The sequence below is a fragment of the Hypomesus nipponensis genome, chromosome 15 (genome assembly GCF_054491055.1).
Source record: "Hypomesus nipponensis isolate SF chromosome 15, ASM5449105v1, whole genome shotgun sequence".
Taxonomy (NCBI): Eukaryota; Metazoa; Chordata; class Actinopteri; order Osmeriformes; family Osmeridae; genus Hypomesus; species Hypomesus nipponensis.
In genome coordinates, this window is record NC_140375.1 from 6,403,591 (window position 1) to 6,427,438 (window position 23,848).

The 23,848-nt window shown below is 45.9% G+C and overlaps 4 protein-coding genes and 1 pseudogene across 10 annotated transcripts in view; 1 reads left to right on the forward strand and 4 right to left on the reverse strand.

Annotated features, from left to right (window-relative positions):
* phldb1b (pleckstrin homology-like domain, family B, member 1b) overlaps positions 1-2,007 on the reverse strand; it is a 55,286-nt gene extending 53,279 nt beyond the window's left edge. The window contains exon 1 of one of the 3 annotated variants that reach the window (XM_084675229.1): positions 1,838-2,007. In XM_084675229.1, the coding sequence (XP_084531355.1) occupies positions 1,838-1,864 (27 nt within the window). In that variant the 5' untranslated portion in view covers positions 1,865-2,007. The remainder of the gene's footprint in view (positions 1-1,837) is intronic. The other 2 variants (XM_084675235.1, XM_084675231.1) reach the window with 2 other exon arrangements.
* Positions 2,008-3,335: 1,328 nt separating this feature from the next.
* On the reverse strand, positions 3,336-8,972 carry LOC146257192 (coatomer subunit delta-like). Its single transcript, XM_084673762.1, has 10 exons — positions 8,601-8,972; positions 7,350-7,613; positions 6,862-7,041; positions 6,166-6,371; positions 5,900-6,061; positions 5,529-5,694; positions 5,126-5,273; positions 4,877-4,985; positions 3,934-4,138; positions 3,336-3,744 (listed from the first exon to the last, which is right to left on the reverse strand). The coding sequence occupies exons 1-10, from the start codon at positions 8,601-8,603 to the stop codon at positions 3,655-3,657; spliced, it is 1,533 nt and encodes a 510-aa protein (XP_084529888.1). The 5' UTR covers positions 8,604-8,972; the 3' UTR covers positions 3,336-3,654.
* Positions 8,973-9,047: 75 nt separating this feature from the next.
* Positions 9,048-23,757, forward strand: hmbsb (hydroxymethylbilane synthase, b). 4 transcript variants are annotated; one of them, XM_084673763.1, is made up of 15 exons: positions 9,048-9,241; positions 10,006-10,077; positions 10,381-10,434; positions 10,680-10,752; positions 10,981-11,030; positions 11,301-11,356; positions 12,100-12,177; positions 12,504-12,581; positions 12,679-12,754; positions 12,873-12,986; positions 13,132-13,170; positions 13,281-13,400; positions 13,659-13,712; positions 13,819-13,905; positions 14,204-15,675. In XM_084673763.1, exons 2-15 carry the CDS (start codon positions 10,048-10,050, stop codon positions 14,375-14,377), a joined length of 1,083 nt encoding a protein of 360 aa, XP_084529889.1. In that variant the 5' UTR covers positions 9,048-9,241; positions 10,006-10,047; the 3' UTR covers positions 14,378-15,675. The 4 variants fall into 4 exon arrangements, with proteins under 4 accessions (XP_084529889.1, XP_084529893.1, XP_084529891.1 ...); XM_084673765.1 differs by lacking the exon at positions 9,048-9,241 and adding an exon at positions 9,331-9,435; XM_084673766.1 differs by lacking the exon at positions 9,048-9,241 and adding an exon at positions 23,710-23,757 and having other exon boundaries at positions 9,462-10,077; positions 14,204-14,402.
* On the reverse strand, positions 15,664-16,723 carry LOC146257194 (uncharacterized). Its single transcript, XM_084673772.1, has 4 exons — positions 16,533-16,723; positions 16,258-16,417; positions 15,947-16,083; positions 15,664-15,839 (listed from the first exon to the last, which is right to left on the reverse strand). Exons 1-4 carry the CDS (start codon positions 16,597-16,599, stop codon positions 15,778-15,780), a joined length of 426 nt encoding a protein of 141 aa, XP_084529898.1. The 5' UTR covers positions 16,600-16,723; the 3' UTR covers positions 15,664-15,777.
* LOC146257195 (uncharacterized) lies at positions 17,645-22,466 on the reverse strand (annotated as a pseudogene). The gene is made up of 5 exons (XR_014729897.1): positions 22,290-22,466; positions 21,882-21,954; positions 18,423-18,567; positions 18,173-18,310; positions 17,645-17,828 (listed from the first exon to the last, which is right to left on the reverse strand). The product of XR_014729897.1 is annotated as an uncharacterized LOC146257195 (transcript).
* Positions 23,758-23,848: the final 91 nt, after the last annotated feature.

Below are 23,848 nucleotides of genomic sequence, written 5' to 3' on the forward strand. Positions count from 1 at the left end.
TTTTTTTTTGCAGGGACGAAGTGAGAGGATGAATATCGAATAATCCTGTGAAGACATCGTTCCATGGAAAGATGGTCAATCATGTGACTCAGTGTAATTTCAGGAATATTAATAGTAAATACATAAAGTGTGTGTGTATGCGTGCCTGTGTACATGGTTGTCACGCACAACAGTCCAACTGCTGTTTGTCGGCTCGCGGAAAGGAAATTCCACATGCTCATACAGTATGCATCCAATTTCCTCTCTCTCTTTCTTTCTCTCTCTCTCTTTCTCTCTCCGTCCGGGAAAATGTCAGATGTGACAGGAGGGAAGGGGTGAAGGGGAGGGGGGGAGGGTAGGGGAGAGAAAGGTCAGGGAGCAGCAGGCTGACAGGTGAGGGGTAAGAGGAGCCCAGGCAGGGGGCTCTGTCTCTGAGTGACGGCCATGATGAAGCTGTCAGAGCCTGGCTAGTCCTGGATACGTTATACACACACACACACACACACACATAAACACATACCCACACAAACACACACGTAAACACACACACAAAAACAACACTTACACACAGACGTTCACAGACACACACACACACAAGCCAAGCACACACACATAAACAGATGCATGAACACGCACACGTTCCATCTCTTTCCACCCTGATCAGTCTCCACTGCCAGGTGGGCCAGACAATTAGTCCTTCCACATGAGAAACCAAATATCTACAATGTACCAGCAGTCCAGAAGATTCTAGTGACAGAGCTACTCATCACAGACCACCTAGCCCACCACCCCCCTCCCCCCACTCCACTGCCCTCCAACCCCCTGAGGCCAACCACATACACCCTCTCTCCTTCAGTGGTTGTGTTGTGTTTTCCTCCCCTGGTTCCCAGGAAGAGAGGCCTTCTGTAATAATTCTCACATCAGTGTCACCACGCACACCAAAGCAGAGGGTCTCTTTGAACTGCAGCTGAGTCACAGTGATGTGTTGGCCCCTTCCACCCCCCCTCCCACCCCCCTATCCCAGGACTCCCCCCTCTCCCCCAGCACAGAGCCCTGGGTCCACAGCTCCGTTAGCCTGCTAACTTGTTCAGGAAACATGTGGTTCACAAGACAGATAAGTTAACAGGGATAAGAAGTCCAGCATGACTGATGGGGCTAAAGTTATCTGTGTGTTCCTGTTATTCTGAACACCCCCAGGCCCAGTGTAATTGTGTGGGTGTGGGTGTGTGCTTGTAGTCAGAGAGTCACTGCTCTAATCTGCAGAGTAAACAGCACATTCCCTCTGAGAGGGACATTTCATAGGGGTTGAATGAAGCGTGGTGCATGTTAGCATGGGGCATGTTAGCGCTGTCTTGGACAGAGTTCATTAAGCACAGCCAGGCTAAGTAGACTGGAGCCATCAGGTCACAGAGGGGGCTGTACTAGACCCGGGCACAGGGCTGCAGAGGAGCATTTAGAGTTTTTGAACTCTAGTTTGAGTAGAGAATACAGATGTACCTTACTAATCCTCAGTAAAGGTGCAGCCTTAAAAAAAACAGAACTTCGCTTTACAAAGTGTTGACAATACAAAGCCTGAGGATCATATTTTAACACCACTCTTTAGGAGTACTCCAGTACTAGTACTAATGTGCTGTAGTACTACACTGTAAACTAGAATTAGTGTGTTCTAGTTCTCTAGGGTGTATTGTAGTATTATAAACAAGTACTAGTGTGTACTAAACGAGTGCGTACTACTAGTATGTACTGTCATACTACATGCTAGTACTAGTGTGTGCTGTAGTAATCTAATGTGAAGCCGTTTGGAAACATCAGCATCACAGTCTACCATGACCAGTCTTTAATGAAAGCAGAACCGTACCTTGAAGCGTACCTTCTTCAGCATCATCTTGTGGACAGCTCCTCATCCAACAGCCAGCTGCTGAGATGACTCGTCCAACTCCGCCAGAAACTTCTCCAACACTTGTACTACTTTTATGCTGGAGGCTGACCAACTGGCTGACTGAAGGGATGACTGACTGATTTACTGTCTGTTTGTGTGGTTGACAGGCTGCCTGTGTGTCTGTGTGTCTGGTTGACAGGCTGCAGAGTGTAACATACCAGCGTTAATGCAGTCCTGTGGCTGTCTATTGTGCTTGGCCCTGCGCTCCGCTCGGCCTCTCCCCCCTCTGAGACCCTCACAAAGCTCTGGCTCTGGCCTTATCAGCCTGCTCATTCATCCATAAAGCAGACACTCCCTCCTTTATGACTGGAACAGCTATTAGCACCCATCCCCTCCCTACCCCCCTCCTTCTCCCCTCTCCAACCCTAACCCCTTATAAGGGCATTGTTTGCCCCGTGTCCGCCACACCATCTGACCCCCCCCCCCCCCTGCCCAATCCCTTCCTCACCCCCCAGCCCCAGCTACTTATTTACCCATCTCCCATCTGTTTGACCACAAAGGCTGAGACTGTATCAGTGCCAGTCTGGCAGTTTCCATCTTCTATTTAAAATCGAATATCCCTTTGTTTCTAAATGTCATCCCCAACTCTCTTTCCACGCTCTCTATCACCATCCACACCATCACTTTTCCCACCATCTCTTCCATTTCTCTTTCGTCCTCCATGTCCCAGTATTCTACCTCTCCTGTCCTCTTACATCCTCTACTTCTCTCCTCGAGTCATGTCTCCTCTCAGCAGCCCCGTGTCCCATGTGAGGTGAGCAGGACAGAAGGACACCACTCCAAACTTTAATAATACACTTTATTCAATTAAAGTTTGTTTTTCTTCTCAATTTTACACTGGAATGTTAAGATTCCCCCTTTTGTCATTTTATTTTACAGTTTTAAAAATGTTCTGTTTCCCCAAACTCCATGACTGTACTATCGAAATGCAAGAAGCAAATTAAACAACAAAAACAAAAGATCATGACAAAAAGAAAAAAAATCAAAATAAAATGACAAGACGCCAGAGCGTTATGATGTTGTCATGTTGTTGAGTGACATCGCCACGGAGGCAGCATGTGACTGCCTGCTGTTGTGGGAAGGGGGGGCAGAAATGGAGGGGGGGGGGGGGTTAGACCTACACCATCCTAACAAGTGGTTGCTATAGTGATATTCCACCAGAGCGCCTGGGTGTGGGAGGGGGAAAGGGGGTAGTATCATGGTAAAGCATGGAAAAAGGTGACAGAATGATTGACATATTAATTACAACATGACAAGATAGCAAATATCAGTCCTCTGAGACCAGAATGGATCTTAATGTTGGATGTGCACAAGACCCAAGACCAGAAGGGTGGGAGTTCTGGGGGAAGGAGGAGCCTATACTCTGTTGTGACAGTGCCCCCCCTCTCACCCCCCCCAAGCCCCTCAACCCCCCCCCCCCCCCCCTTCTCCTCCTGTCTGGTGTGCTGTCACTCCTGAGAAGAAACAGCAGCACGTTTAACTTCCTGTCAGATTAACTCTATATTAGGTACTCTCCATCTCTCGCACAAACATATAAATACATCGATACTGCGAGAGAGAGAGAGAGAGTGTGAAAGAGAGAGCGCGTGTGAGAGAGAGATAGAAAGAGAGAGAGAGAGGCGTTGTAAGGGGGCTACTTCCTGTAGGTGTTGAGACAGTTTCGGAGAGCGCCCCAGACAGGCGGTCAGGTCTTCTCCTCTTCTCTCCGAGCATGGCCTCCTCTCTGCTCTGCTCCTCTACAGGATCTCATATTTGTCGACCACGAAGGACGTTTCTGAGGAGTATCTGACAGGGGCGTCGCCTTGTACATGAGCCACTTTGGTAACCTGGGAGACGGGGGGATGGAGGGGGCAGAGAGGTGGAGAGGTAGACAGGGGTGGTGAGTGGAGGGTCTGCATAGCAAGGGAAAAGACAACCACCACTCACCATGCTTTTATCCAAAGCAACATACATACGGGGGGGGGGGGGGGGGCTTTAACCACTGAGCCATACCCACCCCATCCCCTTCCTGTTACCTGGATGTCAGAGTAGGTGCGTTTGGAGACGAAGGACACGCTGACGGGGAAGAAGTCGTTGGGCTGGCCCGCCACGCTGAACTCCAGGCTGCCCGTCTTGTTGTTGGCGTCGATGACGGGCAGGCACCATTCCAGAACATTCCGTCTGCTGTCGTGCTTGTACTCCCCGTCTAGGTCGCCGATGACGGGAGAGCCCACGCCAGACCTGGAGACAGAGACACACACATCAACAGGTGGCCCCGATAGGTCTCACACAGGAGAGCCCAGCGGAGAGAAGCCATGTGTGACCACACACACTTACAGATTCCCACAGAAACATTTACTCAACTATAAGCTCCAAGTCACACCCAAACTAATTTGACTGATTAGTGTTTCATTTTGTCGAGGGCTGTCACTGAGCACAGTTGGCCTGTCTTTCAGGGCCAGTTCAGGTGAGCAGAAGGTTCTCACGGTACAGTACAGGTGAGCAGAAGGTACAGTGCAGGTGAGCAGAAGGTACAGTGCAGGTGAGCAGAAGGTACAGTACAGGTGAGCAGAAGGTACAGTACAGGTGAGCAGAAGGTACAGTACAGGTGAGCAGAAGGTACAGTGCAGGTGAGCAGAAGGTACAGTACAGGTGAGCAGAAGGTACAGTGCAGGTGAGCAGAAGGTACAGTACAGGTGAGCAGAAGGTACAGTACAGGTGAGCAGAAGGTACAGTGCAGGTGAGCAGAAGGTACAGTACAGGTGAGCAGAAGGTACAGTACAAGTGAGCAGAAGGTACAGTACAGGTGAGCAGAAGGTACAGTACAGGTGAGCAGAAGGTACAGTGCAGGTGAGCAGAAGGTACAGTGCAGGTGAGCAGAAGGTACAGTACAGGTGAGCAGAAGGTACAGTACAGGTGAGCAGAAGGTACAGTGCAGGTGAGCAGAAGGTACAGTACAGGTGAGCAGAAGGTACTCACGGTACAGGGATGGAGATGAGCACATCGTTGAGCTCCAGACTCTCCTCCTGCAGCTCGTACTCGATGTTCACGTCACAGCCAGAGCCACTCTCAGAGGGCCAGCAGTTAACTACAACAACAACAACATCATCATCATCATCCTCAGAGAGAGACAGAGAGAGAGGGAGAGAGAGACAGATAGAGAGAGGGAGAGCATAAGGGAGAGAGACAGAGAGAGAGATAGAGAGACAGAGAGAGAAGGAATCTCACTTGTCAGAGGTATGAGGGCCTCGTCTGTGGACTGCAGCCTCCACTTCAGAACGCCCACATCGTTGTTGAGAGGGAAGGACTTCTCTGGGTTCTTCAGGCCGATCACTGAGTCACACGTGAACAGCTTCTTATCCACGTTTGGATGTGTCTGTGAGGAGAGGAAGACAAGTGCAGACGAGTCAGCAGAGGAGAGGAGGAAGAGGGGAGGGGAGGGGAGGAGGAAGAGGGGAGAGGAGGGAGGAGGAAGGGAGAGGAGGAGGAAGAGGGGAGCGGGAGACGTGGAGAGAGGAGGGTAGGGAAGAGAGCGGATGGGAGATGAGAGAGGGTAGGAGAGCTGAGGAGATGAAGGCAGATGATCGTCCCAGGTTCGTAGTCTACACTGTGTCCACACTGTGTGCTGTACCTGCAGCTGGACCCCCCGGCTGTCGTTGTTGCTGACCATGAGGCGGATGCGTCCGTACTTGTCGTCCGAGACCCTCAGGGTGATCATGCCCAGCACCTCCATGCTCTGCAGCCCACCGTCACGGCCACACGTCAGGGACATCTTCTCCTCCACGCGCAGGTGGACACTGGGGGAGGGGGAATTTGGACTTTAGATCGGACGTACACAATCCACACGTTTTCACAGAGGGTCTGAAAGACTTAAGGGTATACTTAACCCATTGTCAATGACACATTATTCAATAAACGTTATATAGAATTCAATTGTATTTAGCAAATCTTGATACGTTGCTATAGGATGTTATTTCCAGTGAGTGGAGTGCAGGTCTGCACCTCTCTACGTTGATGGGAGGAGGTAGGGCTTTAGAGGCATCTGAAGGTCTCTTCCCCATGGTGGGCATGATGGTCTCCCCCTCCAACTTGAGCTTGTCTACGAAGTTGTCCACCTCCTTCCCCCTGGCTCCCAGCTTCAGCGCCTTGCTGGGCCCGCTGGGCCTGGGCGCAGAACACAGTCCAATCAGAGCTCATCCTGGGCCCAAACACACACGACCTGAACCTAGGAAGCGGCACCTGACAGAAACAGAGATTGAAGACAGTACCTGATAGGTGCGGCGGCCATCTTGGGTTTCTCTGTGTCTACGAGGGTGTCTTTGATCATGGACCCGGAGCTGACGCTGGTCATGCCGGCGCTGCCGAACCCACCGAACGCCGGAATCTTCTTCCCGGAGCGCTCGGCGTCCCGTCGCGCCTGCTGCAGCTCCTTGGCCTTCCTCCTCATCTCAGCCTTGGCCTCGCGCTCCTGGGTCTGAACACACAGCTCAGGGGTCACTCACACGCTGGCATTTGATTCATTCAGCGGATGCTTTTTATCCGCGACAAAGAAAGAGTGTATATAGAAAGGACAGCTGGAGCTCGAAGATCAGAAGTGTTATAGTTCTGACAGTATTTCGGTGGTCAGAGTTCAAGGAGGGGCCTGTATTTACATCGCACACTAACCACATCTCAGCTACCAGGCATGGTGAACAATGATGATACTATAGTGCAATACACCCTCATACGTTCACCCCATACGTTACAGAAAACCTTTTGTTAGTTCAACAAATTAACAAATGTCAAATAACTTTTTGTCGAATAACTTTGCGGCTAATTTGTTTTGAATAACATTAAACCCTCCGAGAACAGTAGGATCATAACGAGAATTAGGCATGACTCATAAAAAAGGTCTATAAAAAAAGAAATCACAGCGAGCACTTTTTATTTAACCAACTCCAAGTCGTCCGTCCCCCCCCCCATACCTCTCTGACGGCTCTGAACACCTTCTCCTCGTGGGAGTCCATCTCAGTGAAGGTCCTGATCTGGGCCAAGTTGACGTTCTCTCTGTACCCCAGGGCCACAATCTCATCGAAGGCAAAGATGAGGTCGAAACAGTGGTCGGAGATCTCGCTCTCCTCCAAGACGCGACAGTACTCTGGGATCTGATGGACAGGACGGATCATGTCAGGATTTAACCACTCACACACTTCACACCCACACTGATCCACAACAGCTGTTTGTCTGAGCGTAAAACAACACAGACTTTAATTTGTACACAAACAAGACGCTACGCAGTCTAAGAACAGGTTTGTTGATTGATTAAAGACAGTTTTGTATTGGGGCTGGACCTTTAAGAAACAGTGAGGATCAGGAACAATAATTCTAGTATGCTTGTACTTGATATTTAGGTCAAAAACTGGAAACCTGAATGTACTGTCATTCTAAAGTAAGTCATATCAGTCCGACCTACCACTCTGGAAAAGAGCCTGAGAGTCTCCAGGTCTTCCAGGATGTTGCTGTTCTTGGTGGTGATGAGGACCATGTAGAGCTTCTCCAGGGGCTGGTAAACGTAGCGCACGCTCTCCGTCTCCACGAAGGTGTGCTGCTTGCCCGTGTTCATTAGCTTGGGGAAGGCCGCCAGCAGGCCCTCGATGCGCGTCCTCGTCATCTCCACAAACTGACGAGACACGATGGCCTTCCCCCCCTTGGTGCACACCGCCGCGGCCAACAGCACCTGAGATACATTTACGTTTTATATTTCGATCGCTTAGCAGACGCTTTTAGCCAAGGCGGTGTATAAACAGTGCATGTAGAAAAATCATCAGAAGATCAAGGATCAGATAGAATGGCGGGGATGGTGTGTGTGTGTGTGTGTGTGTGTGTGTGTGTGTGTGTGTGTGTGTGTGTGTGTGTGTGTCTGTAGTGTATGTTAACACCATCGCCATTAAGATCAGTCAAGCAAACAGGTGGTGTCATTAGATACGGTTTTACATCGTTTGGCATTTGTTGGAATGATGAAGAACGGGCGCAGATTAGGAGTGGTATGGGGAAATCGAAGCATTGAGCAATGCCATACGCAACTGCAATGGGGTCGTAAAGACTTTAAACCTGGTAGTTGGAATATAGCTAAAGCTTTAACGTCTTGATGTGGCTGACTTGATGTGGCAGAAATAAATACCACATTGACAAGGAAGGCTGATGTTTAATGTAGATAGATGTGAAACCTTTGCAGCGGGCACGTCTAACAGTACTTTGATTAGACAGATCTTCAGTTCAGTAGTTGTCCTCAAAGACCCCGTCTGACTGACACTGACGGCTGAAACGAATTACTTGTTTTTGCCCAGGCAGTCATAACTATCCGAGTCATAACTGGCTAACTTTAGCATTAGATGAGAGTGGGTGAACTTCGTAAAACTAGTGTCATAATAACACTAGGTATAGCCTAGACCGAGTCACAAGCACAAACACTTTCGAATAATTAGCCAAACTAGCGAGATCAAAGTAAAACTGTGGTTATAGCTAACTAATCAACCTCTGGTTGGGTTGGTAAAGTTCAATTTTATTTTATTTTATTTCGGTAGACAAAGTCTAGTTAGATAGCCTAGGTACCCAAACCAAAAAATGCTAAGTTTAGCTACGCTAACTAGCCAGACGGCTAATGTTGTCATCGGAAAAAGCGGAAAAGAGGGCAATGGAACAGGGTTTATCCATTTGTGTTTACCATTTTGGGTCCGTCTTCTGCTCAACGATCTTCAGTCCCCGATATTATTCGCTCACTCGAATTGCAGTCCTTTATTTTGTCTTTATAAAGAATGTATAGATGGCTAGCAGATATGGGTGCTACTAGCTAGCTCCAATATGGCAACGGGGCAGAGCCACGTCTCCAACCGGAAGAATTGCAGTAAGGATATTCAGAAACTTAAGAGTTGCACGGTGTGTCCTTGACAGCTGGAATAAGCATGGCTCCAGACAGCATCTAAAATTCTATACCAGCTTAAAGTGTATACTATTTAGTGGCAAATATTAATGTACGCAGCGAAATTTCAGTGTGCCACATATCACTGTGATCATAACGTAGAAAGAGATGCAGGGACACATATGTGTTCAGACGCTCTTGAACGCAGCACAGTAAAACGAGGAAGTGACCTAGCGAGATGCGATGACGAGCAGTGTCAATAGGGGGCGTACAGGGGAAGTTCCTCTGCCGTTTCAGTCACCGGAGCAATCTACAATTTGGCAGTTTATTTAACAATTAACGTTATGTTGATGGCGTCCATCTTGGGCAACGTTTGTTCCTGACACGGATAACCTTTAGATGCATTCATCGGGTATTAAAACATGTCTGGAGAAGCCAGTTCTCAGGTAAGAAACTCGTGATCTTGTGGACATCATTGATAATTTGAGCACATTCCTTGCTCAGAGGCATGCGCCATTTTCCCAGCCAACCCACTAAGGTCGTTGATTGGCTTATCGACGAATTCCCATTTGCCTTCTAACGTTGTTATTGGATAGTGATTGGGAACTGTCAAACGCTGTAAAAATGGCAGAATAGTAAGGTAAGTCCAATAAAACAATCACTTCACCGGCTTGTTTTTCAACCCGCACTCATAGTGAGCTGATCAGTGTTCATTAAACCCCAAACCACATAGAAAGCTTTATTAGCTATTGAGCTGTAGTAGTGATGGCATGATTTCATTTTGATGTCACACACCTATCATCCACAAGTGACTTCTTTCTATATTTATCAGAAAAACATGTAAATCCCTGACTCATCGTGCCTCGTCACAGACACTCAAGTTAGCTGGCGAACAAGTCATCCACCTTCTTAAGTGCTTTCGAGAATCTTGGCAATCCTTAGTTTAATTCGTCACCCCGCCCTTCTGTTAGTAACTGTCACTGTTATCAGACAAGGCCAGAGAGATGATAGGGGTGGAGGAGTAACAGAGGCAGGTTGGAGACTAGGAGCTAGTGACCTCCACCCTACTCTCTTACTTAAAGCCATTCATCACTCTGCGAGCACAACACATAGAGCTGCTACTACATGCGACATTTCAGAAACGTACATTAGAAAGTACTGCAGAAGATTACGGAGAAGTGCATTGTTCTAACAGTATTTCTGTGGTCAGAGCCGTTAATAAGACTAGACAGGGAACAGTCTCTCAGAGAGAATGGAGGAAGGACCTTACAAGTACATTATGGTAAGAGAACAAGACTACCAACCGCAGCGTTTATGTGTTTGAAAGAATGTGATATGATAAGATGTGGTGTTGTTAGACACCAAGCCGAGACACACACACAGAGAGAGAGAGAGAGAGAGAGAGACAGAGAGAGAGAGAGAGAGAGAGAGAGAGAGAGAGAGAGAGAGAGAGAGAGAGAGAGAGAGAGAGAGTGGAGTGGACTCTAGCTATATGTTTGGGGTTAAGGCTGCATCAGCATCCATATGTAATACTGTATTATGTGCGATAACCGGCTGTTTCTTTTTGCGTTTGTCTCCCCGACAGGATGGGAACGGGAGGGTCAGCCGGGTCATACGGATCGGGACCAGGAAGAGCCAGGTGAGACACACTGAGAGGGTGAATGGGTTAATCCATAAGAGATGTTGACCTTCACTGCTGTCTCTGTGGTGTTCTGTATGTCTGGTTGATTTGGTGTATTGGGCATTAAGACTTTAAAAGGTGATTGTTTTTAGAAGGAAGGTAGTGGGAGAGAAAGAGACAAAGAAAGAGAGACCAAAGTGACTCATTTAGTCTTCAGCTATAGAGTTACCTGGACCTCAGTTGTGTATGTTTTTGCGCCCCAGTTGGCTCGTATCCAGACCGACAGCGTTGCGGAGAAGCTGAAAGAGCTGTTTCCAGAAGTTCATTTCGAGATAGGTGAGATGGCTGGGTTGCTCTGTATGATATTCTGTCCCTGATAATAACAGACATTGTATTATCATCATATGTCATTCAAATGATGTGTTCATTTAGCAGGTGCTTTCGTGACAAGTGACATCCTGTTATTGCATGTGTATAATGTGTTTTGTAATAATTACATTGAATCACATGCTGTCAGATGTGAGATACACTTTATAGATTTTTACCATGCAATCTCTGTTTCAGTTGGAATGTCCACTATTGGAGACAAAATCCTAGATACTGCACTATCAAAGGTGAATCCCTTTACATATTAGCATGAAATGTCATAGGAAATGTGTTAAGAATCAGAATCAGAGTTACTACCAGTCCCTAGCTACTACACTGGTGACATCCTACTTACAGTATAAAGTGTATAGGATACTGTAGAGTAGACTGTATGTCTAGGTAGGTAGAGTATTTTGTCTCCTGAGTTAACTCTGTGTTCACCGTCATGGTACACTGTCATGGTTGTTTGATAACCATGTTTGTAGTGCATTGGTAACCATGTTGTTTTCTGAATGCAGATTGGAGAGAAGAGTCTTTTCACCAAAGAACTGGAGAATGCTCTGGAGAAGAATGAGTGAGTGCCATCTGCATCTGACTTGTTAGGGCCTTCAACCGTCACTCCTGGTCTCCTTGGTCACTGAGGAGCTGAGCCAACTGCCTCTCAGCTCATAGCTATCCTGTTACCAGGACCAGTACTTGCTCCCTAAAGAGTCCTAGTTCCAGGACCAGTACTGTCTCTTTACAGTGTTCCAGACCCAGTACTATCTCTCTACAATATCCTAGTCCCAGGACCTGTACTATCTCTCTATAGTGTTCCAGACCCAGTACGATCTCTCTACAATATTCTAGTCCCAGGACCTGTTCTATCTCTCTATAGTGTCCTAGTCCCAGACCCTGACCTAGCTCTTGTGTGCTGGCCCCAGGTCACACGGAGGCCTCCCCTGCTGAAGTACAGTCTTTGTTAGCGTGTGTCTGCCTGCTTCAGAAGGCTCCCAGGCTTTCATGTCTGCAGGTGCTTCTGTCCTGTCTGGCTCTTTGGAGAGGCCCTGCCTCTGTAGAGGCCCTGCCTCTGAAGTTCACCCACACAGGACATACCACTGCTGTGTGTTCACACAGGAAACCAGCTCTGCTGCTCCATGACCCTGTAGATGACTTTAGATATCTTCATGGTCTGTTATTGCCAGAATGTTTCCTTTGCGCACAAGTGCATCTTTAAAAATAAGCACATAGCACAGGTCACAGTGTGTACAAATGCACGTGTAACGTACTGTGTAGATGCATATAGAGGCCGCTAGTGACCGTGTCTGTGCCCCTCAGGGTCGACCTGGTGGTCCACTCTCTGAAGGACCTGCCCACCACCCTGCCTCCAGGCTTCACCATCGGAGCTGTGCTGAGGTGAGGCCCACCATGCTGCCTCCCTGACTCTATCTCTCACTCAGCTGCCCTCCTGATCTGAGGGACCTTCAAAGAGTTCCTCTTTTCCTCTTCCTCCCCCTCCTCTGCCTTCTCCTACTATTCCTCCCCCTCTTCCTCATGTAATCCTTTCTGCAGACTGGTCACCGTGCCTTTTGTTTTTAGTCAGTTGCATGTCAGTACATTTTATACCTGGGTTAACTAGCATTTTATTTTGGAAAAATTATACAGTCTAGGGATATTTATACATTTATACATGTTTTAAACATGTCAGTGGTGTGCTTGATTTCTCTTCCTGCTCTTTTAAGGCGGGAGGACCCCCATGATGCAGTAGTACTGCACCCCAAAAACGCTGGCAAGTCCCTGGACGCCCTTCCTAATAAGAGGTACCAAACAAGCGCACCTCTGCCTGTTCACAGTGTGCAGCTAATGTTATCTTCCCTGATGCTGAAGCTGCTGGTTGTGGGTGGTTTGCTTTCACAGTGTGATCGGCACCAGTTCCCTACGCAGGGCTGCCCAGCTGAAGAAAAGGTTCCCCCACCTGGAGTTCAAAGACATTGTATCCTTTTCTGAAGAGACACAAGACTGGTCTCTACACAGGATCATCTGAACAGATGTAGTTCTAGAAGTAGACCCTTGAGGGTGCATTTAATTTGGTCCTTAAACCGTCCCTCCAGAGAGGGAACTTGAACACTCGTCTGAAGAAGCTGGATGAGAAGGAGGACTTTGCTGCCATCATCCTGGCTGCAGCAGGACTGTGCCGTATGGGCTGGGACAGCAGGATCAGCCAGGTAGACCAACACTAACATGTACATACACACAGTATATGGAAGACTGACTGATAAGTACAAAACAAATATACATGGAAGGCTGGGTATAGATCATTTTAGATGATTATCTGCTGATTAATATCAAATTATGTGTTTCTGTTTGCAGATATTGAGTCCTGAAGACTGCATGTATGCCATTGGGCAGGTAAGGTGTAGGGTTTTGGTGTGTGTTTGTGTATCCTAATGTGCTCCCTGTGTGTGTGTGTGTGTGTGTTCTGACCTGCGTGCTGACCTGCGTGCTGTGTGTCCTGCCAGGGTGCTCTGGCGGTGGAGGTGAGAGCCAGAGACACGGACCTCCTGGAGATGGTGTCTGTGCTGCACCACTCTGAGACCGTGCTGCGCTGCATCGCTGAGAGGGCCTTCCTCAGACAGCTGGTGAGACACACACACACACACACTGCACACACACACTGCACACACACACACACACTGCACACACACACACGGCACACACACTGCACACACAGAGAAATACTGGACACACACACACACACACTGCACACACACTCACACATACATATGCAACATACCACACAACACGCAATACTCACACATAAATACACAATACACATACCATCACACACACACGTTACACGTACACAACTGATGGAGCTGATGTTGACTTGTTTGTAGGAGGGAGGCTGCAGTGTTCCTGTGGCTGTCAACACCGAGGTCAAGGACTCTCAGGTAAGACTTCCGTAAGTTCATCTTCCTCCTCTCTGTCTCAAAAGCTGTGTGTGTGTGTGTGTGTACGTGCTCCTGTGTAACCCTGCTGTTGTGCTGCAATCCCCAGCTGTACCTGACGGGGGCAGTGTACAGCCTGGATGGGAGTGACAGTCTGAAGGAGACCATGCAGACCAGCCTGGCTGACGACAAGCAGGTCAGAACCTCTCAGTCCCATCCATCCTGTTGTCATAGAGACCAGAACCTTCACAGCCCATGTTGTGCTGACACTTATCAACGTGGATGAAAAATTACCTCCTGCAAGGCTTTCATCACAGTGTATCTAACTCCTGGATCACTACATTATCATTATTATTATCGTTCCCCATACATGAGTCAGCTAGCAACTGTAAATTGTTTTGTCCACCACACCTGGTAGCTGAGATGTGGTTACTTTGCGATGTGGTCCTGATGTGAGATAGTATGTGTGTGTGTCCGTCCCCCCTGTCTCCTAGGAGCTGGAGGAGGTGGACGAGCGCATGCAGCACGTGGGCGTGACGGCCACCAAGATTTCGGCCTCCGCCCAGGACGCGGCGGAGAAGCTGGGGCTAGACCTGGCTAATCTACTGCTGAGCAAGGGAGCCAAGGAGATCCTGACTGTAGCCAGGCAGCTCAACGATGCCTCATAGTAGCTCCGAGATGCAGAGCTGTGGGGTGTGTGTGTTGGGGGTTCTTGTGTACCTCAAAACTCTTTATTACACTTAAAGTCATAATATTGCTTTAATTTAGCACTATGCTGCACATGCCACACCTATTATGTAAACGCCTTCTCAGTTGAAGGATGTGTAGTTGACAAGAGAAAAGCCTGTTTACCCAACACAGGAAATATGCTGCGAGAACGTTCAGCTCCTGTTCAGCACTGAGCACCAGACCCCTGAACCAAGGGTTCTAAAGCAAAATTGAAAATAGACCTGATATCAACGACACAACCCAGGAGGCTGCATTATCCATTAGCGCCGGCTTATCTTTGTAGAGAGAGTTTGTTCAAAAATGACCAGGGTGTTCTCACTGTGTGGCCTTGTGCACTGTGTTGTTGTAGATGTGGTAGGGTTACCCTAACCCAGCTTCACTGTGTGTGCGTGTTTGTGTGACGGGGTAATGTGTGTGTGGGTGTGTGAGGTAAGGTATTTAATGTGTGACTGGGTTGGGACTTCCGTGTAACACAACACAGTGCAGATGCTTGACCTTCGATCAGAACTGTAAAGTTTCTCAACCTTTGATAAATTGAAAAATAGAGTAATATCTAATTACATCTAAACCATTATCTACCAGCCATTTTCAATGAAGCTTGGTCTCCCCCCATAGGTTGTAATCAGCCTCCAGATAACCTATAATGTCCTGTATAATATGGCTCGTAAGGGTTTAGTTCAATAGATTGAACAGAATGTACCTTTTACATATATTTTGTCATTTTCCAACCTACCCGACACCTGTACAGTAGATCACAGTAATGTGTGCCTTTGTCGAGTTTCAAAAATGCCAAAGCCAGGCCTTGCCCAAGTGTCCTCCCACCCCCAAGTACCCAGAGCAGGAAGATGGCCTTCAGAACAGGCCTCAACAAGGGTCATATCACTGCTTATCACACGGAGGGTCACAATGACCCGAAGGCAGCACAAAGGGTTAAGATGTTCATAGATTTCTATTATTCTAATGCAATGCCTCAAACTAATTATTTTCTTTTTCTGTACCAATGGTCCTATGTTTTTCTCATCAGTATTATCTATGTAGGTGGCCCACAATACAAATCCTTATTTTCCCTCAATGTTTTTGAAATGGTTGTGAAATACCTCTGTATTCATGTTTGAATATTTATCTGTAATCTGCAAATTACATTTATGCAATCTGGGAAGGTGGAGTTTGTCTGTGTCACGGATCATAGATAAAGTGTCGAGAAAGAATCTTTCAATAAAGGGTTTTATTTGATTAATAGATGCACTGATACAGGATGGTATTAGGATGGACTGAGACTTGTGAAGTGGGATCTCCTCCAGGCTCTGTTTCAGCTCTGCACTGTGTCAGCCGCTGGAGTTTAATAGTTTTTGTATTTGAAGATGATTTCCTGGTCGGGTTCTGGGATGTAGCAGCCGATACCTGCAGAGGAGATCCATAAAGAACTTTGTGTTAGTAGGTGCTCAGTACACCACCCAGCACATTTAGAGAGAGAGAGATAATTGACAAAGAGGAAAAAACCTGCTCACCAACATAAGCTGCGAAAATAGTACCATTGACCATTTTCACCAACAGCTCCCAGTACGTGTGATTGATTTGGTCCCCATAAACTCCGTTGATGCTTTCCAGGTAGGGTCCATAGTCAAAGTGCTCTGTGTAGGTGAAACTGACATAGTACAACCACATGCATGATTTAACTAGACACAGGGGCCAAATCACTTTACACCAACCCTCACTCAATCAAAATCATACACATATATAACATAACATAACACGATTGCCTATGAATGTCTACATGACAAACAGGACAACAATTAAGTGTGTGGTTGCGTGTACTGACGTGAAGTCAGGGCGTGTGTCCTGCAGCCTCTTCATGGCCCCAAACACGGAACCCCTGTACACCACCGAGGAGATGTAGGTCAGGTTGGGGCTGTTGGTCAGACTGTTGTACACTAGCAGCTTTACAGGAGAGTTCCCATAGCAGCCTGGAGACATATGGACTGACAACCACAATCAAGATGAGCAATGTGGTAACATAGGCTAACACAGAGAGGAAACAACCTACAGAGTGTGTGTGAGAGAGTGTGTGTGTGAGAGTGTGTGTGTGTGTCTTACCATCCTCAGCCATGAGCCCTGGAACCAGCAGGTTAACTAAGAGAAAAGCAGTCTTCATGTACATCATGTCTGCTTGTCGGTCCGGTCCGTACACCTGTCTGGTTACCAGATACTAGTTTGAAGTTCTCTCTTTCTCTCGTCTCTCTATTTATACCCTACCAGTGTAGTGTCAGATAAACAGGCCTTTCAGGGCCGTTACTGGAACACAATGACCTTTTCAAGCCCATACGGATTGCCAAATAAGATGGTTGGACATTCTTGTGTCGCATTTAAGTTTCCTTTATATTTACATTCAGTCATTCAGCAGGAGATTTTATCCAAAGAGACATACAAAAGTACATAACAGATTGTAGTGATTCATACTGGCAAGTATGACAAGAAGGTGTGTGCCTGTGGTATTGTAGCACAATAATAACTATTTTAGAATGCTTATTTTCTCCTCCATGTTTTTGAAATTGTGTTATTATATCGTTATTCATATTCTAATAATCATAATTATTTTCTGTCAGCACATGGGTTCCATTTTAATCAACTTAATATTTATTATATATACAATATGGGAAGGTAGAGTTTTTCTCTGTCACTGATCTTGGAGAAACGTTTATGAAATATACTTTAAATGAAAGACCTTAAATCCTTAATAATATACAGATGCAAGATTCTTCAAAACAGCACCACATGTACTTTCAGAAGTATGCCTTTCAGAACTGGCAAGCTAAAGTACAAGCCGGTATTGCTGCTTGTGTGCTGTCCAAAATCATGCATTCATCATGTTGGGTATCACACCCTGAAGGGCGTATGGACAAGAAGGGGTGTGTCTGTGGCATTGTAGCACAAGAACAACTCTTTCAAAATTCTTACATGCACTTCCTCATAAGCCAGGTCAAACACAATGCATTTAGTCATTTTCAAGACTTATTTTCTCTTCAATGCTTTTTGATATTATATCGGTATTCATATTTTAATAATCATAATTATTTGCCATCATCACCTGAATTCCATTTTAACAGTAACTTAATATTTATCATTCATACAATCTGGGAAGGTAGAGTTTTTCTGTGTCACTGGAGAAACTCTTTTGAAACAAACTTTAAATGAAAGACCTTAAATCCTTTAGTTGTTCAATTGAGTGTTTTATTTGATTAATAGCTGTGCCTATCCAGGATGGCATCAGGATGGACTGGGGTCCTGTGATGTGGGATCTCCTCCAGACTCAAACCTACACGCTGGTCTTTGTCCATGTGGTGTATTTGAAGATGACCATTTGGTTGGCTTCTGGGATGTAACAGCCAATACCTGCAGAGGAGATCCAGAGATCCTGTTAGCATGTTCTCAGTACACAAAATGGAGAGATGGAGAGAGAGACTGTGTGTGTGTGTGTGTGTGTGTGTGTGTGTGTGTGTGTGTGTGTGTGTGTGTGTGTGTGTGTGTGTGTGTGTGTGTGTGTGTGTGTGTGTGTGTGTGTGTGTGTGTAAGATACGAGTAGATGACAGTCAGCAGGGTAGAAGGTATCAGTTGGTAAAGAGGAGGGGTGGGTCTAGCTCAGTGGTAGCATGCTGCTGAATGTATCATTATTATCACTATCAAAGAAATCAGGATCAAAAACACGGGAACAGAAAGAGGAGTCCTGCCACACTTACCAACATCAGGTCTGATTACTGTCCCGTTCACCAACCTCACCAGCAGCTCCCAGTACGTCTGTTTGGCGCCTTCTCCAGCGACCCCATTGATGCTCTCCAGGTAGGGTCCATAATCATCGGTCGTCGTGGTAGGTGAATCTGACACAACACAAACATCTAGACATGTGCCCAGACCATACCCAGTCCAACCTTGCAGCAATACCTTGGGACAACCACAAGCGTAAGTTCTATGCAGTTCTATGAAACTGACTTGAAGTTTGAGTTGGTCTTCTGCAGATTCTTCATGGCCCCCAGAAGGATGCCCCTGTAGGCCATGTTAGTGGTGTAGGTCAGGTTGGGGCTGTTGTTCAGGCTGTCATACACTTGTAGTCCTATGGGGTAGGGGCCCTGGAGGTCTGCGGGATATACAGACAGACAACCACACAGTCCAGATAAGACATGCCGCTATGTAGACCAGCAATGAGAAGTGAATAATAGTTCTTATTCATGTCCTGTGTCAGTCATTCATGTCCTTCCTTGGCCAGAAGCCCTGGAACCAGCAGAGCAGCGAAGAGAAGAACAATTCTGATCTCTCTGTTCTATACCTCGCTTTGCATTTTCTCCCATATCTGAGCTCACCAAGTTAACACTGGAACACAATGGCAGTGTTTATTGTGTGTATCAGATAGATTTTGGATACATTTTGAGCCAACTTCCGTAAGTGTACAATAGACCGCTTGTATTACCTTCAGGACTTGACACACCTGTCATTTAGTCATTCTTTGACCTCTAAACACCTTCCGGAATCCGGATACAATCAATAAAGGTACTGGGAAACACAGTATTTACTGCCTTTCAGAGAAATACCATCAGCTGTCTCCTCCAAATATTTCTAATAGAAACTACAGTATCTGCCTGATGACAGACTATGCGGCCAATTGAGGGCTTTTAATAGGATGGGAAAATATGATGGCACAAAATATGGTTTACATCATCAATTACATCATCACTAAAACAAGGTAGTTCATGTCTGTAATATCCTTCTGGCTTGAGAGAGGTCCTCAGAACTGATGACTGTGTGACACTGATGTGACAGCAGTGTCAGACACCCTGATGAACAGCTCCAACCAGACCTCAGCTGGGTCTAGGAGACCGCAGGATTCCAACACATTCTGTCAGTCAGGCCTGTGTCGAGTTTCAAAAATGCCAAAGCCAGGCCTTGCCCAAGTGTCCTCCCACCCCCAAGTACCCAGAGCAGGAAGATGGCCTTCAGAACAGGCCTCAACAAGGGTCATATCACTGCTTATCACACGGAGGGTCACAATGACCCGAAGGCAGCACAAAGGGTTAAGATTTTCATAGATTTCTATTATTCTAATGCAATGCCTCAAACTAATTATTTTCTTTTTCTGTACCAATGGTCCTATGTTTTTCTCATCAGTATTATCTATGTAGGTGGCCCACAATACAAATCCTTATTTTCCCTCAATGTTTTTGAAATGGTTGTGAAATACCTCTGTATTCATGTTTGAATATTTATTTGTAATCTGCAAATTACATTTATGCAATCTAGGAAGGTGGAGTTTGTCTGTGTCACTGATGTGTCAAATATTCATAGAGAAAGTTTTGAGAAATAATCTTTCAGTGAGGGGTTTTATTTGATTAATAGATGTACTGATACATGGTATTAGGATGGACTGAGACTTGTGAAGTGGGATCTCCTCCAGGCTCTGTTTCAGCTCTGCACTGTGTCAGCCGCTGGAGTTTAATAGTTTTTGTATTTGAAGATTATTTCCTGGTTGGGTTCTGGGATGTAGCAGCCGATACCTGCAGAGGAGATCCATAAAGAACTTTGTGTTAGTAGGTGCTCAGTACACAACACTGCACATTTAGAGAGAGAGATAGAGAGATAGAGAGAGATAATTGACAGAGAGGAAGACGGGAGTACAACGGTACTTAGGAATGGTTTGCTGAACCCAATGCTAGTTTCCTCAAGGATCACAATGACTCTTGCTTAGAGACTTGTTGCTCTTGTTGGTTAGTGGTAACTGATTTAAACTGTTGTATTCACCGTGAAATATTCTATTTTAGTTAATCTTATTTTTTATTTTATTTTTTGCTGTTGCTTGCTTTTCTACAGGTACACTTGCACTTAACGATTCATGTTGTTTAATTGTAACTTGCATAACTACATGCTCTTCATGTTTCTTCCCTTTGGCACTTATTTTTTGGTTGTTCACAATGTGTGCCTCTTGTTTTGGCTTACCGCAATGCTTTGGGGCTATCTTGTTGTTATTATCAGAGACCTATGCACTTTGTAAAGCTCTCTCTCGCTTTGGATAAAAGTGTCTGCTAAATGAATACATGTAAATGTAAATGTAAGAGTCCTGCTCACCAACGTTAGCGGTGAAAATAGTGCCATTGACCATTTTCACCAGCAGCTCCCAGTACGTGTGATTGATTTGGTCCCCAGAAACTCTGTTGATGCTTTCCAGGTAGGGTCCATAGTCAAAGTGCTCTGTGTAGGTGAAACTGACATAGTACAACCACATGCATGATTAAACTAGACACAGGGGCCAAATCACTTTACACCAACCCTCACTCATTCAAAATCATACACAGCATAACACGATTGCCTATGAATGTCTACATGACAAACAGGACAACAATGAAGGGTGTAGGACTGTGTGTGGTTGCGTGTACTGACTTGAATCCAGCGCTCGTGTCCTGCAGCCTCTTCATGGCCCCAAACACGGAACCCCTGTACACCACCGAGGAGATGTAGGTCAGGTTGGGGCTGTTGGTCAGACTGTTGTACACCAGCAGCTTTACAGGAGAGTTCCCATAGCAGCCTGGAGACATATGGACTGACAACCACAATCAAGATGAGCAATGTGGTAACATAGGCTAACACAGAGAGGAAACAACCTACAGAGTGTGTGTGAGAGAGTGTGTGTGTGAGAGTGTGTGTGTGTGTCTTACCATCCTCAGCCATGAGCCCTGGAACCAGCAGGTTAACTAAGAGAAAAGCAGTCTTCATGTACATCATGTCTGCTTGTCGGTCCGGTCCGTACACCTGTCTGGTTACCAGATACTAGTTTGAAGTTCTCTCTTTCTCTCGTCTCTCTATTTATACCCTACCAGTGTAGTGTCAGATAAACAGGCCTTTCAGGGCCGTTACTGGAACACAATGACCTTTTCAAGCCCATACGGATTGCCAAATAAGATGGTTGGACATTCTTGTGTCGCATTTAAGTTTCCTTTATATTTACATTCAGTCATTCAGCAGGAGATTTTATCCAAAGAGACATACAAAAGTACATAACAGATTGTAGTGATTCATACTGGCAAGTATGACAAGAAGGTGTGTGCCTGTGGTATTGTAGCACAATAATAACTATTTTAGAATGCTTATTTTCTCCTCCATGTTTTTGAAATTGTGTTATTATATCGTTATTCATATTCTAATAATCATAATTATTTTCTGTCAGCACATGGGTTCCATTTTAATCAACTTAATATTTATTATATATACAATATGGGAAGGTAGAGTTTTTCTCTGTCACTGATCTTGGAGAAACGTTTATGAAATATACTTTAAATGAAAGACCTTAAATCCTTTAGTTGTTCAATTGAGTGTTTTATTTGATTAATAGCTGTGCCTATCCAGGATGGCATCAGGATGGACTGGGGGCCTGTGATGTGGGATCTCCTCCAGACTCAAACCTACATGCTGGTCTTTGTCCATGTGGTGTATTTGAAGATGACCATTTGGTTGGCTTCTGGGATGTAACAGCCAATACCTGCAGAGGAGATCCAGAGATCCTGTTAGCATGTTCTCAGTACAAAAAAATGGAGAGATGGAGAGAGAGACTGTGTGTGTGTGTGTGTGTGTGTGTGTGTGTGTGTGTGTGTGTGTGTGTGTGTGTGTGTGTGTGTGTGTGTGTGTGTGTGTGTGTGTGTGTGTGTGTAAGATACGAGTAGATGACAGTCAGCAGGGTAGAAGGTATCAGTTGGTAAAGAGGAGGGGTGGGTCTAGCTCAGTGGTAGCATGCTGCTGAATGTATCATTATTATCACTATCAAAGAAATCAGGATCAAAAACACGGGAACAGAAAGAGGAGTCCTGCCACACTTACCAACATCAGGTCTGATTACTGTCCCGTTCACCAACCTCACCAGCAGCTCCCAGTACGTCTGTTTGGCGCCTTCTCCAGCGACCCCATTGATGCTCTCCAGGTAGGGTCCATAATCATCGGTCGTCGTGGTAGGTGAATCTGACACAACACAAACATCTAGACATGTGCCCAGACCATACCCAGTCCAACCTTGCAGCAATACCTTGGGACAACCACAAGCGTAAGTTCTATGCAGTTCTATGAAACTGACTTGAAGTTTGAGTTGGTCTTCTGCAGATTCTTCATGGCCCCCAGAAGGATGCCCCTGTAGGCCATGTTAGTGGTGTAGGTCAGGTTGGGGCTGTTGTTCAGGCTGTCATACACTTGTAGTCCTATGGGGTAGGGGCCCTGGAGGTCTGCGGGATATACAGACAGACAACCACACAGTCCAGATAAGACATGCCGCTATGTAGACCAGCAATGAGAAGTGAATAATAGTTCTTATTCATGTCCTGTGTCAGTCATTCATGTCCTTCCTTGGCCAGAAGCCCTGGAACCAGCAGAGCAGCGAAGAGAAGAACAATTCTGATCTCTCTGTTCTATACCTCGCTTTGCATTTTCTCCCATATCTGAGCTCACCAAGTTAACACTGGAACACAATGGCAGTGTTTATTGTGTGTATCAGATAGATTTTGGATACATTTTGAGCCAACTTCCGTAAGTGTACAATAGACCGCTTGTATTACCTTCAGGACTTGACACACCTGTCATTTAGTCATTCTTTGACCTCTAAACACCTTCCGGAATCCGGATACAATCAATAAAGGTACTGGGAAACACAGTATTTACTGCCTTTCAGAGAAATACCATCAGCTGTCTCCTCCAAATATTTCTAATAGAAACTACAGTATCTGCCTGATGACAGACTATGCGGCCAATTGAGGGCTTTTAATAGGATGGGAAAATATGATGGCACAAAATATGGTTTACATCATCAATTACATCATCACTAAAACAAGGTAGTTCACATCTGTAATATCCTTCTGGCTTGAGAGAGGTCCTCAGAACTGATGACTGTGTGACACTGATGTGACAGCAGTGTCTGACACCCTGATGAACAGCTCCAACCAGACCTCAGCTGGGTCTAGGAGACCGCAGGATTCCAACACATTCTGTCAGTCAGGCCTGTGTCGAGTTTCAAAAATGCCAAAGCCAGGCCTTGCCCAAGTGTCCTCCCACCCCCAAGTACCCAGAGCAGGAAGATGGCCTTCAGAACAGGCCTCAACAAGGGTCATATCACTGCTTATCACACGGAGGGTCACAATGACCCGAAGGCAGCACAAAGGGTTAAGATTTTCATAGATTTCTATTATTCTAATGCAATGCCTCAAACTAATTATTTTCTTTTTCTGTACCAATGGTCCTATGTTTTTCTCATCAGTATTATCTATGAAGATGGCCCACAATACAAATCCTTATTTTCCCTCAATGTTTTTGAAATGGTTGTGAAATACCTCTGTATTCATGTTTGAATATTTATTTGTAATCTGCAAATTACATTTATGCAATCTAGGAAGGTG

What these genes read in the sequence shown, in the direction of transcription:
- LOC146257192 (XM_084673762.1), bottom strand. An exon ending in ATGGCCGCCGCACCTATCAG is followed by an intron (nt 6,062 to 6,165) that starts GTACTGTCTTCA and finishes TTCTGCGCCCAG; the next exon opens with GCCCAGCGGGCCCAGCAAGG. An exon ending in CTCATCTCCATCCCTGTACC is followed by an intron (nt 4,139 to 4,876) that starts GTGAGTACCTTC and finishes CTCTGTCTCCAG; the next exon opens with GTCTGGCGTGGGCTCTCCCG.
- hmbsb (XM_084673763.1), top strand. Translation starts at nt 10,048, where the DNA reads ATGGAGGAAGGACCTTACAAGTACATTATG. An exon ending in ACCTGGAGTTCAAAGACATT is followed by an intron (nt 12,755 to 12,872) that starts GTATCCTTTTCT and finishes CCGTCCCTCCAG; the next exon opens with AGAGGGAACTTGAACACTCG. An exon ending in GGGACAGCAGGATCAGCCAG is followed by an intron (nt 12,987 to 13,131) that starts GTAGACCAACAC and finishes TTCTGTTTGCAG; the next exon opens with ATATTGAGTCCTGAAGACTG.
- LOC146257194 (XM_084673772.1), bottom strand. Translation starts at nt 16,599, where the DNA reads ATGATGTACATGAAGACTGCTTTTCTCTTAGTTAACCTGCTGGTTCCA. An exon ending in AGGGCTCATGGCTGAGGATG is followed by an intron (nt 16,418 to 16,532) that starts GTAAGACACACA and finishes TGTGGTTGTCAG; the next exon opens with TCCATATGTCTCCAGGCTGC. An exon ending in GACACACGCCCTGACTTCAC is followed by an intron (nt 16,084 to 16,257) that starts GTCAGTACACGC and finishes GTACTATGTCAG; the next exon opens with TTTCACCTACACAGAGCACT.